General features: G+C 35.1%; 1 protein-coding gene across 1 annotated transcript; it reads right to left on the bottom strand.

Moving 5' to 3' along the window:
• Positions 1–567: 567 nt before the first annotated feature.
• Positions 568–7,154, bottom strand: LOC100815856 (ubiquitin carboxyl-terminal hydrolase 16). Its single transcript, XM_003518209.5, has 11 exons — positions 6,405–7,154; positions 4,258–5,404; positions 4,087–4,175; positions 3,763–3,848; positions 3,512–3,674; positions 3,302–3,422; positions 3,009–3,166; positions 2,802–2,886; positions 2,516–2,725; positions 1,386–1,447; positions 568–1,291 (listed from the first exon to the last, which is right to left on the bottom strand). Exons 1-11 carry the CDS (start codon positions 6,707–6,709, stop codon positions 607–609), a joined length of 3,111 nt encoding a protein of 1,036 aa, XP_003518257.1. The 5' UTR covers positions 6,710–7,154; the 3' UTR covers positions 568–606.
• Positions 7,155–13,484: the final 6,330 nt, after the last annotated feature.

The raw sequence follows: 13,484 nt of genomic DNA, 5'->3' as shown, positions 1-13,484 counted from the left end.
ACCTCTATAACTCAAGCACAAGTATTTATAGAAAGGAATGAAATCTCAAGATGCTAAATCACTTGTTCTTGCCATGTAGTTGTCTCTCGAGATTATGTAATTCTTGGTCCTAGGCTTGAGATGTTGTTTTCATGTGATTTCGAGCCTTGAGATATTGTTTCAATTTGGAGTAAATAATTTATTTGATCCGTAAACTTAAAGTATTATTGTTCCTTCCAAATGGTCCTTAAATTTTGAAAAATCATTCAATATCCTAAAAGTAATAGAAATTATGCTAAGCAGACTCTTTACTATTGAAATATCATTCAAATTAGTTTTGAATTTTACTGAAATATATCAAGAACTAAACTGATGAATATTCAATACTTTAGAAATTACTTAAATAATTGTATTGTTTTAAAGGACAATTTAGAATAGAAGACAATAGTTTGAGAAAAAAATTAGTAGTTTACATTCTGTGATTGTGTCTTGTGATGCACACATATCGTGCAACTTTAGTCTTGGTGAAAAAAGAACGCCGCTTACAACACATTACGTGGAGCTTCCATAGTTGTTATTTATAGTTCATTGCCTCTCCAAACCTTGGTATGGTACTCAATAAAATTTTCAATCCGTTCTGTACCTAGACTTTGTACATGATACACCAGAATTTCTATCATTAAATACAGAATCAGTCTCCCTAAAACTAATACTACTACTACTTGTATCTAACTTCCTATGCTCTATATTTGTGTCAAGATGAAAATGAGAAACACCTCCCCCACTCCTTTTAACATCCACTACTCTGTTCCTGTACAAAAGACCCTCTTCTGAAGGAGACGGCTGGAACCCAGTCGAATGTGGCAAAACTACTGAATCATGTTGGTCTATATCAGAAGAGGGAAAATATCCAGAGTGGGGAAAAGATGGCAATGCAGGGCAGATGTTGGAATCAGAATTTCTCAACATGCCACCTGCACCACGTCCCACATCACCAAAAATATAATCAGCAAAGTCATCTGTACTGGTTGAATCAGCCGTGCTATCTGTACTGCAAGAACCTTCATCAGAATTGCTGCTGATAAGGGATGAGTTATCACTTGATGAATCTTCTTCCAAAATCCTTTTTGAGTGGAGAAACTTCGAATAGAGTGTATCTAAGGAAGCTGAACCACCTGGGGAAGTCAAATTAACACCAGCACCTGTGGATAGTCGCCTTGACTTCATTGTGGCAGTTTTTCCATTGAGTTTCCATTTTGAGTCTGAAGATACTATACTGTTCCTGATTAATCTTGGGGCTCTAGGTGAGCATCTACCAGGTGATTCAGATGGTCAGAGATGCGGATAACACAGAAGCAAAAAATAAGATGTTAACAAAAAAAGAAATCAATAATCAGATGGGTTACCTTGAATAAAAAAGCATGTATGCTCCTTTTGCCAAGACACTTTCCAATTCAACAGCTGTTACCTGCAAGACAAGTAAGAGAGATGATTAAATAAGTTCTAAGCGACAGCTGCAGTGGAAATATCAATAGATCAAATAGACTTTGTAAATATTGTAGAGAAACAGTGTCTTAAATCCACAAACACGCTGCAAGTCCAACATTGGTATCCTTCAGTGTAGTGGTCAAACTCACTAAATCTAGTGAATGACTAACCTAAAATTAAGTCTTCTATGCAATCTATGTGGGATTTAATATAGCCACATCAGAGGTTTATCAAATTTCCTCATTGGCAGAATTAACTTTTCAATTGACTTGATTGGTTTCATGTAAATTTCAATGAATTAACAGACAGCGTAAAAGTTCAACCTTCACTTATTAGCTTAAGCTCTCCACATAGACTACATTGCTACTTTGAAAATTGATGTTATTCCAACAGTAAATCTGAAGGAAAGGTAAGAAAAGGTTTAGGAAGCAAATTGGCTACGGGATCTTTCATTTACGAACCTCTGCCAGTTTTTACCTTTTGTCTACCATGCATGTTTGGATTAATTAATTTTAAGGACATAGTCACTTTTATTTGCAGCTTTATGAAAGTGGGTAAAAAATTATTTCCCCAGAGTTAACCTTTTCCCTAACAATCAAAGGCAGAAATCTGATTTGCATGTTCACACACTGAACCCAGAAGCAGCTCAGCTCTGAAGAAAGGGTTTTATGAAACAAATTTTTTTGTGGAGCTTTCATTATGGACTCAAATCAGGCTGTTACCCTGGCTTTAATCATTCATTGATGGAGCCCTGTTCAGGCTGGTACCTTGCATAATATTATTATTCAAAGTTCTAGTGTCATGTGCTATGGTAAAAGTTTTATTTGAATTATAAACAGAATTACTGTTAATGAAGTCTTAAGTTGTTTTTATAGAATAAACAATATAAATCCACTAAGAATATATATTTAAAATTTTACTCAAATATTGCTTATAACAACCTACAGAAGATCATTTTAGCTTATGATCTTATAGCATATCCATAGTACAATTAAGAACCAAAGAAATTTGCTCTCAAGATATGCAAATAATGGAAACTAAGACATACCACACTGTCATCAACCTTGAACCACCTGCTTTGGAAATTCTTCACATAGCACACATAATGACCCGAAAAAGCAGCATTCATGATATCCAGGTGAACAACTACCCCATATAGCCTGTATATAGGCAAATCACTAGTCCCACTCATGAAAGGTGCCAAGTCCAGTATTTCAGGAAACCGAATAGGTTTATTGAGCTTCCCAAATTTTCCGGACTGCAATAACACAACAAATCTTAAAATCTTCATACAAGATGCTTGATAAAATCTTATCCTTAAATGTAACAAATACCTGAAATCTCTTTAATGCAATAGTAAGAACATTAGGTGCCTCCAAAACTGTCATTTTCTTCTTGGCCTTCTCATAAGATTTACACCTGCTCAACACAAAAATGTAAGGAAACTAGTAGTCCAAACTATGTGTCAAAGATGACCACACTGAAAAAAATGGTAAGATAATATTGAAAGTTTTCATGAGGCTTCTCCAAGATCAACCAACCTGACACATCGGTACTTGTTTTCTCCATCCAGAGTCTCAGCACTTGTAAACTGTCGAAGGGCCTCCTCCAGGGTTGCTATCTCCCCTTCTATCTCAACTGTCAGATCCATCATCCTTTCTTGACGCTCAGATTTCCCTCCACATTTCATGCATTTGATCTGCCAATACATTATCAGCTTTATGTTCCTTGCCCATCTTACTTGCACTAGTGGATCATATGACAAGAATAATAGCATTATCTATTTCGAAAACAGCCCAACACTGCATTTTTTCAAACAGAAAAATAATTTTACCTTTGATTGGAGGTAACCTCCAAATGTTAGGCCCATTAAATTAGTTTCCTCTTTCAATGAATCTGACATGTTATCCCCAGATTCCATAAGGCAAACAGATTGCATTGTCTCAACAACAAGCCTGTCAAATGTATACGACTCATTCAATTGAAGTGAAATATAAAACAAGAATTATCAAAATTTTCACTGATTCAATGATGTAAACAACACCTTAGAAATTCATGTGCATCTTCTTCTCTTCCATTACCAAGTTGGCTCCCAATATTCTGTAGTTGAGAGAGAATGCCCAGAGGTGACATGGGAGAGTTTGTGTCTTTTGACTTCAAAATCAAACTTTCAAACTCACAGGTGAAACACCATTTTTTATTTGCACCTGGAATTGACATTAAATCCAGGGAACAGTTACACAGTATTCAAGAATATCTGATGATTCCAGTATGAAACTGTGATTGCATACATACATGATTTAGAATGAAGTCCTTGAAGCAAATAAGCAGTCAGGGGAGGTGTAACTGCCAAGCACTGGAGTACAGCATTAGCATAACAGCTGCAAAATTATTGTAAAATTAAGAAAAAGGAAGTAAATCCTAAGGCTACATAAGTGGCAAGAGTAATATTGATTCTATACAAAAACACAAGAACCTAACAATTTACATCAATTAATTACCTATTTTTTGACAAGGAAGAACTTAATGCATCCACACTATTAAATTACATCAAATAATCATAAAGCAATACACATAATGCACACTATTTCTCATATGCAAAAAATCATTTCAAATTACCTGTTTCCACAGTTTATAAGACCAAATGGTTGCAACTCCACTCTGTTCCAGTTATAAAGCTTGACAAACAAATCATATGGAAAAAGACCCTGCAAAAAATATTAATAGACAATGTAAGATAATGGTTCCTTAAGGCACAGAAAAACAAAAAAAGACTCGTTCAAGAGTAACCTTATCACTGTATTTTCCAGTAATATCACTCCCAACAGCTGATGGAAAGGGTTTAGACAACTTTGATCCTCTAAGCTGATCAGAAACTTTTAGAACAGATGTTTTCAGGTCATTCTTTGAATTTGAAGTTGCACTGCCAGATTGGATGATGCCATTATTCCCACATTTTGTACTGTAATGTGAATGCTCTTCGGTTCTAGAAACTAACTTAGTATCAGCAAATGCATGTGGCAGACATCTACTTTGAGCTGACTTCAAGGTGCTACCAGTGTTGATAACATGATTTGATACCCTCAAACCAACTGTTTGCAAATTATGGATGCTCAAAGCATCAGCACAACCAACACCCTCATTTTCTGAAGATGCTGATCTTGCACATGGCATATTATTCTTAACTGACTTTGGAGCAGAATCATCATAGTGGGATGCAAGAGGGTCACTATTAGAGTCATCTTTTATCCTCGTTGAATCAAGAGTTGTATTCCAGAATCCAGAAGACACTGTAATAGGCTCAATTGTTGCCCCTTTCCACATACACAAACCAGAACTACCATTTAATGTGAGTTTACTCTCTTGTTTACTAAAATCAGGCCTAATTTGATTTAATTTATGCATTGCAGGATTACCATCAACCAAATCAACCAAACTAGCAAACTTAGGTGATAATGGAATGGATTCACCAATGCTATTACAAGTGGTATAAAAAATGTCAATGGTGGGGTCCACAAAAATATGTCCCTCGCATCTCTCATGCTCATTGGAGGTGACACTCTCACAGACAGAAGAATCATCAGATGATTCACTAGCACCAGTGGAAGCTGAGAATCCAGAGAATGAGTTACTAGATAATTCAGAATTAGAGCCTGTAACATTTCCCTCTTGAAGAGACTCAACTCTTACACTATCATCCCTTGCACATGAAATATCAGGAGAACACCTCATATCAGACAACAGGGGTTTGTCAGATGATGTTGCATACTCTCTGCTTTTAATCTGAGACTTCTCATCATGGACTCCACGATAGTCTGGTTCTGCTACCTTCTTCCCAAGATCACTAACCAGATCTTCCGTCTGGCAAGTTGGGCTGGGAGGATGGCATTTATCTTTGTGATCTTGACGCCAATGAACAATTTGGCACTTTCCAGAACTGGAACACATGAAAACAAAGGTAAGCAATATTAACATGATAACTTTCTTAAAAAAATACAAAAGACATAAATATGCAGAAAATAACAATGAATTAAAAACTAAGTAATATGGATTGGACCGTCTTGTCTGCTATATCACTAAACAAACTGCAAGAACACAAAATCCAAACACCTAAATAGTCTTTAAAAAAGAGAGACCATGATCGCAAAATTTCCAGCTATCATATTTTGTCCTCCAAACATGAGAAGAAAATCATTAAGCGTATATTTGAGTTTGCATTTGCCAAGGGGAACTTGTGTTTTATACGTGATCTCTGAAAGCTTTAAAGGGTAGTTTCTCCTTTGGACAGGGATGTGACGTGCTATACATATGTCTCATATTGCACTCCAAACACACACTCTTCTCCAAGTTCTGTTTTATGCTCATACCAAAACTTACATAATTTTTATTTCCACCCACAATACCCCATCATTTTTTTTTTTTGTAGAAAAAAACAACCAACTGATCTTGCAAACGTTGATCCTACTCAAGAATGGACCAACTGGCAAATTCCAACCTCAAACCAAGACAGATTTTGCATGTTCTTTCTCCGCGGCTTACAAGTAAACTTCGCATATCGTGGCCACATACACAACACAAAACCCACTCCACAAAAACAACACTTAAAACCAAGAAATCAATTGCAAACACCATACAGTTAACAAATTACAGCACAAAAACAAAAAATAAACACCTAAAATGAAATATCTTTATCCAGCACACAGCAATAAAGAAAGTATTTAAAAGCAAAAAGAGACTAGTTTTCATCTTTTTTTCCTTTGCAATTTTATTTTTCTACATTAGAGGCACCTAAATTTGAATCTATCACCTCATAAATTCCTAATGGCTTAACTAGCGCCAAGTTCACCCGACAGAAAGAAAAAAATTACGCAACACTATATGGCAAAGAAAAAAGAAAACCTAAGCGCATATAGAAGAAATTGAAATCAAAAGCGTACCAGTAATGAACCGCTTTGCACCTTGCGCAGCGCGTGGTGGTGGGAGAGTAACACACCGCGCATACTTTGTCCCTCGGCAGTTCCCCCGAAACAACGCGGTATTGGTGGTAGTACAAAGCCTCCGTCTCTGTCTCTGCCCTAACGGACTCCTCATTGGCGAGAACGAGAAGCCTCTTGATCTCCTCCGCCCTGGCCGCCGTGCGCCGGCACCCGTGCCGGACGAAGAAGGCGACCGCTGGCACGGAGAGGCCGACCACCGCAACAAGGACCAGGCTCCAAAACCCTAGATCAATGGTGACACGCATTATTCCAGCGAAGGCGACGCGACCCGGGGGCGTGTGGAGAGTAACAACCGAGCAAGCGATCGCGGTAAGGATCAGGGTCTCTTTTGGATTGGACCGTGACGGAGAGGCAGGTGAGGTTAGCAAGGAGGAAGAATACGTAGAGTGGGAGAGGAGGCATATGTAGCTCGAAGACGCAGAGTGAGAGAGGTTGGTGAAGTGTCACGCGTGGAAAAACTGTGTTTTGGAATTTTTAGAATTTATAAAACGAAAGACGAACAGAAGAAGAACAAGAAGTGATGGTGGAATTGAATCTGTGTTTTTCGACTTCGATTCAGGCAAGAGAGAAGAAGAAGAAAGAAAGGGGAAGTTGTTCCCTGGTGCGGAAGATGAAGAAAAATGAAGTTTTACCGTAACGGAAATCTGAGGAGAGAGAACTAGAAAAGAACGACGTGCTGAAGACGCAGTAAATAAAATAATGTGTAATTAATTATTATTGTTATTTATTTATAGTTGAGATAGGTCGTTACGGAATTTAAGAAATTAATGGTAAGGGAAAGGAATTTTGTTACCCTCGGCTTAGGGAACAGTGAAGTGAATTGACTGAATTATATATTCTCTTGTCAAATATTCCTACTCGTTATAAATTGTCTTTTTTTAATAGAGCCTAATGATAACTAATAAATAAAGGAATATTTTTTATATAAAGAAGGAAAAAAATGAGGGCTTGTATAGAATGCATTAATATGAGATAGTTTAATGTATTAAAATCTTCATTCTTTACTACTTATAGTTATAGCTCAACCCTTCCTTCTTGGCATCAGAAATGAAGAGCCCTGATGATATTCAAAGATTCAGGTTTACATTTGAATCACGCATTTAATGTAGATTTTTTTTTTATCACCTTGAGAAAACAAAACTATTTTTGTGCAGCTATATATAGCTTAAGCTTTGTATCATTTTTCAGAAAAAAAAAAAAACAAAAACTAGTTTGACATTCGATTATTACTTTTAGGTTTAAATGTGTTTTTTTTCCTTCACATATACCTGTTTTTTACATCTAACATCTGATAAATTTTTCCTTTGAATAAGTTATTAATATTTGAAAAATTTTGTATGAAATATCTGCCGTTAGTCAAAATCCGTTATCTGCTTATATGAGTGTTAAGCGGTCACATAAATATGTCATATGTGGTGCACATGTAATATGTAATATTTGTTCGACTAGGATTTTTTTTAAAAATAATTACGATGTCGTTTGGATTTAAGTTAAAAAAATAAAAAACTTCCCGCCTTCATCCAAGCTGACCCCTCTTCTATGAAAGGCAACCCCCAACCACTCAACAACAACAGCTTGAAATCCAAACTCTACACATTTTCTCCCCTCCTCTCTTTATTAATTGTGTGGGCCCTTTCTGCCTCTACAGCGAGCCCGTCATGGTCACATGGGTCGTCGTAGGGTGTGATCACCTCAACTTCTCCAATGAGCCCAAGTTCATAGAGCACATGGAGGCCACACACCACAAGAGGATCATCGAGAGTGCACATTTGTCATCTTTGCATATGGCTTCTTCTCCTAACCTGTCACGCACCATAACTACAACCGGCATGATTGAAGCATCAGAAGTAAACTAAATGCCTTTTTTTTTTTACATTTAGTTTAAGGGAGGGAATGTTAGCAGTTAAATAACTTTATCAGTTTCTGTTTTTTTTTTCAAGTATTAAGCTTTTTCAGTTAATTGTTAACCTATTTTTAGGGAGTGAGAGCTAAAATTTAGCTCATGACTTAGTTAGGAAACCACCCACGATTTGCGTGGAGGTGGGGCAGTTTTTATTCTCGCATTTCCTATAAAGATGTGATTCATTTCTCAGTTTGAATAATACAAACAGTACAAAATTTCAGAAATATCTTACCTAATTGTGTTCACATGATGTAGGTTCGATTTTTGGTTGACGATTCATGCAACAATTGAATATTCCTACACCATCAGGATCTTGAAGTGGAGTTAGGTGGCCTTGGCAAGATGGTTTTTTTCGAGGTCGACGACATCCAAAAAGTCGCAAATGGAGTGCTGGAGGAGCTCGGTGGAGGTTGGAAAGATGGGCTGTTTTGGCGGTGATGGAGTGGTGAGGGTCAAAGAACGCTCGGAGGGGAAGCAACATACAAAGGACTCGAGGAGAACGCAAATCTGAGCTTGGATCTGGATGTCGGGGTGAAGGGCTCATCCCAGTAGTTAGTGTTGCGGGAGTGCAGAGAGGATTCCACGGAGTCGGGGTAGTCGAGGTGCGGTGGCAGAGGTGGCGACACAATCAACCACGTTGTTTTGCCGAAGCTTTCTTGCGAAGGTGGAAGGGTTTGTGGGGTTTGAGAGTGAAGGTGTGGGAAAAGGAGAAATGATGTCATTTTTACCTTTTTTTTAAAAAAAAAAATCCTAAGTGTAATCCCAATCTGACAAATATTATATATGACACCACACGTCGCGTGCCTACGTGTCCGGTTAACAATCATGTAAGTTGATAATGGATAAAAAGTTTTCAAATATTAGGGATCCATCTCGAAACAAAAATTTACTAGGGATCAAATGTTAAAAACAAATATATATTAGAGACAAAAAACATATTTAAACTTTACTTTTTATAGGGCTATATCTTGTCACGCTCATTGTTGTTAACTTGTTATCGTAACTTTTAAGGACATTTTTTAAAGGAAATTTGACTTTCTTTTTTAAAAAAAACTTAAGTCTCAAATTGAAGAAAATATTTCATGATTTTGTCATGCTGAAATTTAAAATGATGCGATCTCGCTTAATTTCCATGCCACATATACTCTTTTTTTTTTTAATTTATAAAAAATTAAGGCCATATGAAAAATCAAGATCATATAATTTCTCCTCAAATTAGTCCTCATGAATCATGATCTTCCTAGATTCCTGACTTTAATTTTAAGGATATTATAGTCATCCTACGTATACTTAATTTATTAGTAAAAAAATATTTATCAAAATTTCATAAAAATATGTGTAAATCTTAATACTTTATATCATTTGCACAAAATTCTTGACTATAACAATTTCAAATATGAAATAAAAATTTGTCACCATTAATTATTCAATATCAACTTTAATATATGTGCCTAACACTAGCAAGAAAAATCAAAATAGTTGGTCGATATGGGATAAAATACGTGAGATGATTTGCTATGACTATGAAATACGTATTGTGCAGTAGAAATTGGAGCGTCTTCATTCTTCCAAGTCCAAACTAAGTGGAAAAAGAGAAGGACGAAAAAACAAACAATAACAATTACTATCAAATACAAATATTTTAAAATTAGAATACAAATTATGAAGATTTTAGTTTAAGATTTAATAATTCAATCTCATTAAACCATAATGGAAGTATAATATTTAAATATGTATTTTTAATATTGTGATTAATCATTTTTATATTTGTATGTTAATTTTTCTCCTAATGGTGGGTGGTTGATCATTTGTTTGGTTCAAATAATTATATTTCTAAATGTGGAGCTTTAGTCAAGCAGCTCTGACACTTGCTAAACTCACATGGAGGTTTTTTAATTTATAAGAATTAAACATAGTATGAAAAGATTTATAATATATATACTTAATTTCTGGATAATCAACTGAGTTAAACTCTTTTTATAACTCATATTGAGATTACCAAGTGAAGTTTGTCAGTGCTAACATAGCATCTCACTCTTTAGCTAATCACTTTCATCAGAGAATCTTGAGTCTTATATTCATTGTATGTCAAACTGCATTTATCATATTATTGAAATGGAAAAATTATGATTCTTCTTTGTGAAAAAAAATGGTGGTTGTTTGAAGGGAGAAAGAAAATAATTAGATCGGGTTTTATATAATATTTTTAAAACTATAACTAGTTATTGAACTATAGAGACTTTAATTCAAGATTCAATTATTCAACAATTATTTTTGGAGTTAAAGTAATAATATATATATATATATATATATATATATATATATATATATAATATCACGGAAGGTGTTAAAATAATAAAATAGAATAAAAAGAAATTGAAAGTAACATAAAAGAATCATATTACATATTTTATAAAAATAAATTCACCATAAATAGTAAAATAATAAGAATACTTGAGTATATTTCATATAAGACTTGTCATTCATTAAAACAGTTTTTACTCGATTTTAGCTAGTTCTTTACTAGTTTGCTCGATTATTGACCATTTTTTTGCTATCTCAATCTTTGGTGTAACACCTCAAACTTATTTGAAAGATTTAATTTTAATAATCTGATACAGACTAGCTAATTAATTTTTTTTGAAGTCTATAATTTTCAATTAGAAGAAAAACTTACATGCATAATTTCAATAAAAATCAGTTAGAGAAAATTTCTTTTTCAAATCTACCGTCAATTATTGTGATTACCATCAATTTTAAAATTACAGACTCTCCACTTCTTTTTTTTTTTTACTATTATTAATATTATTATTACTTTAATTTTTATGCTATTATTTTTTTTTCTAAACCACATATATCCTTCATCAGAAATAAAGTTGTTTGAGCCAAATAAAACCTCTATAAGCGGTAAAACGCTCCCTCCAAATGTATTTAACCTTACACCAACCAATCCACACACACTTGGTGGTTATCAATATTGTTATATCAAAATAGATTTTTTAATGTATAAATGTTTTGACTACGCTATGAGATATAAGAATGGTTAAGTAGTAAAAAGAGAATGGAGTGAGGAAAAAGGTTGTAGGTTCAATTTTTCTCGCTAACAAAAAATTAACAATTAACAAATAACATTTGCTCATAAAAAAATGTTACCACTATACTAACTAAAATTCATTCATGTGTGTGGGTGCACGCACACACAATGGAGAGTCTATTGTGGTAGCAAAATCAAAGGATTAAGTTTATGTGACTTTTAAAATGTCAAGCTTATCCTTCATCCTTGAAGAAACTAGATCCAGAACATGTCAAACAAAAACAATTAAGAAAAAAAAGAAACAAGACGAGAAGTGGAAGAAGAAATATGGAAACGACATTGACTATTCTGCACAATGAGTGTGCGCATCTTCTCCCTCCTTGAAAACAACAATAGCGAAGGGTGGTGGTGGTGCATGTGTGTTTGAATCTTTTTGGCAAGGCAAAGGCGGGGATGCATAGTGTGGCAAGGTAGAGGTGAGGGATGCATAAGCCTTGTTCTCCTTTGTGAGGTTCGAGAGGAAGATGGATTTGTACATGACATAATGACAATCATGTTAGAGTTGTCAATCAGAGTGGTAATTAATGTCACAATGTCGATATGGGCACAATGGTGGACTCTCCATGGATGATGGTGGAGGCGATGGAAAGCTTTAGATTAAGAAGAGGGATGATTCACTGTGAAACATGTATGGTATCAGTGTGAGGATTAGATGAATTCTAGGGTAAATAAAAGTGATGCATAGTAGACCACCTATAAAGGTAGTCCATGGTAGATATGTTTATATAAGAAGAATGGATTGATAATTTTTTTTAAAAAACTTTTTATTTTTCATTTTTAACTAATACACATAAAGTATTTATTAATATATTCCATATTTCAATAAAATATAAGGTTAACTATGTTTTTAATCCTTAAACTTTTTCAAGTTTTTACTTTTAGTCCCTAAACAAAAAAAATCATTGGTTTTAGTCCCTAATGTTTACCTTCATTCTTTTTGTCTTCACCGTTTAAAATCTCTATTATGTGCTAATGGGACAGTGATGGTTGAATTTTAATTATAACAAAATATTTGTGGCAGTTTTTATTTTCCAATGGTAAAAAATTGTGAGAAAATGCTTGGTTAAAGGATTTAATAATATTAACTATCTTCTAGCGGTTAAAAACCCCCAAAAATTTCAGAAATACGATTTCAAATCTTGAATAAGTGCAAACATTGATATATATTGCTTTACCTTATTTAATAAAAGGGGAGTAGTTAATTCATAAAAAGGTGTGGGTGTTCATATAATAAACATACTCCCTCTAGTCTCAAATATAAGAAAAACACTTTTTTCTTGACCTCAAATATAAAAAATGTTTAATTACCTATTTAGTCCTTATAGTTTCAAAACTTATCCATTTTAGTTCCTATAGTTAATAAGTGGTTTTTTTTGTCCCTGTAGTTTACCTTTTAATTTCCAATAGGTCCTTACCATTAAAATTGTTTAACACCGTTAAATTATTGTTGCCAGTCGTTCTTCTCCGAAGCCCCCTATCTTCCGCAACGGCAAAGACTGCGACTCCTCTCCCTCCGCCACCATTAACGTAGCCATGACCCTCGACACCAACTACCTCCGTGGCACCATGGCCGCGGTGCTCTCCATGATTTAACATTCGACGTGCCCCAAGAACCTGGCCTTGCACTTCCTCTTCGCCCATGACGACGCTCCCGAACTCTTCTCCAACATTAAGTCCACCTTCCTTTACCTCAAGATGAAGATTTATCGGTTTGACTCCAACAGGGTTCGAAACAAGATATCCAAGTCCACTCAAGAGGCCTTGGATCAGCCCCTGAATTACGCCAAAATATACCTGGCCGATACCATACCAGAAGACGTGAAATGCGTGATATATTTTGACTTTGACCTGGTGGTGGTTGACAACATAGCCAAGCTTTATGGTGTTGATATGAAGAGCCAAGGTGTGGTGCAAAAACACACCGGTTGTCGGTGCGGTCCTGACAACAATAATATGCTATGGTGAAGCATGGTACCGCAAAGGTAGTTGATGTCGAGGGTCATGGCTACGTTAATGGTGGCGG

This window comes from Glycine max, chromosome 2 (genome assembly GCF_000004515.6).
Source record: "Glycine max cultivar Williams 82 chromosome 2, Glycine_max_v4.0, whole genome shotgun sequence".
Classification (NCBI taxonomy): domain Eukaryota; kingdom Viridiplantae; phylum Streptophyta; class Magnoliopsida; order Fabales; family Fabaceae; genus Glycine; species Glycine max.
Note: the sequence above shows the minus strand (reverse complement) of the source record. Positions and strands in the feature narration are given on the sequence as shown.

Bases quoted from the DNA above. Each gene is read 5' to 3' on its own strand.
- LOC100815856 (XM_003518209.5), bottom strand. From the start codon at position 6,709: ATGCGTGTCACCATTGATCTAGGGTTTTGGAGCCTGGTCCTTGTTGCG. The intron at 2,726-2,801 runs GTATTTGTTACA...GTGTTATTGCAG, and splicing joins TTGCATTAAAGAGATTTCAG to TCCGGAAAATTTGGGAAGCT. The intron at 1,292-1,385 runs GTAACCCATCTG...ATCACCTGGTAG, and splicing joins TACATGCTTTTTTATTCAAG to ATGCTCACCTAGAGCCCCAA.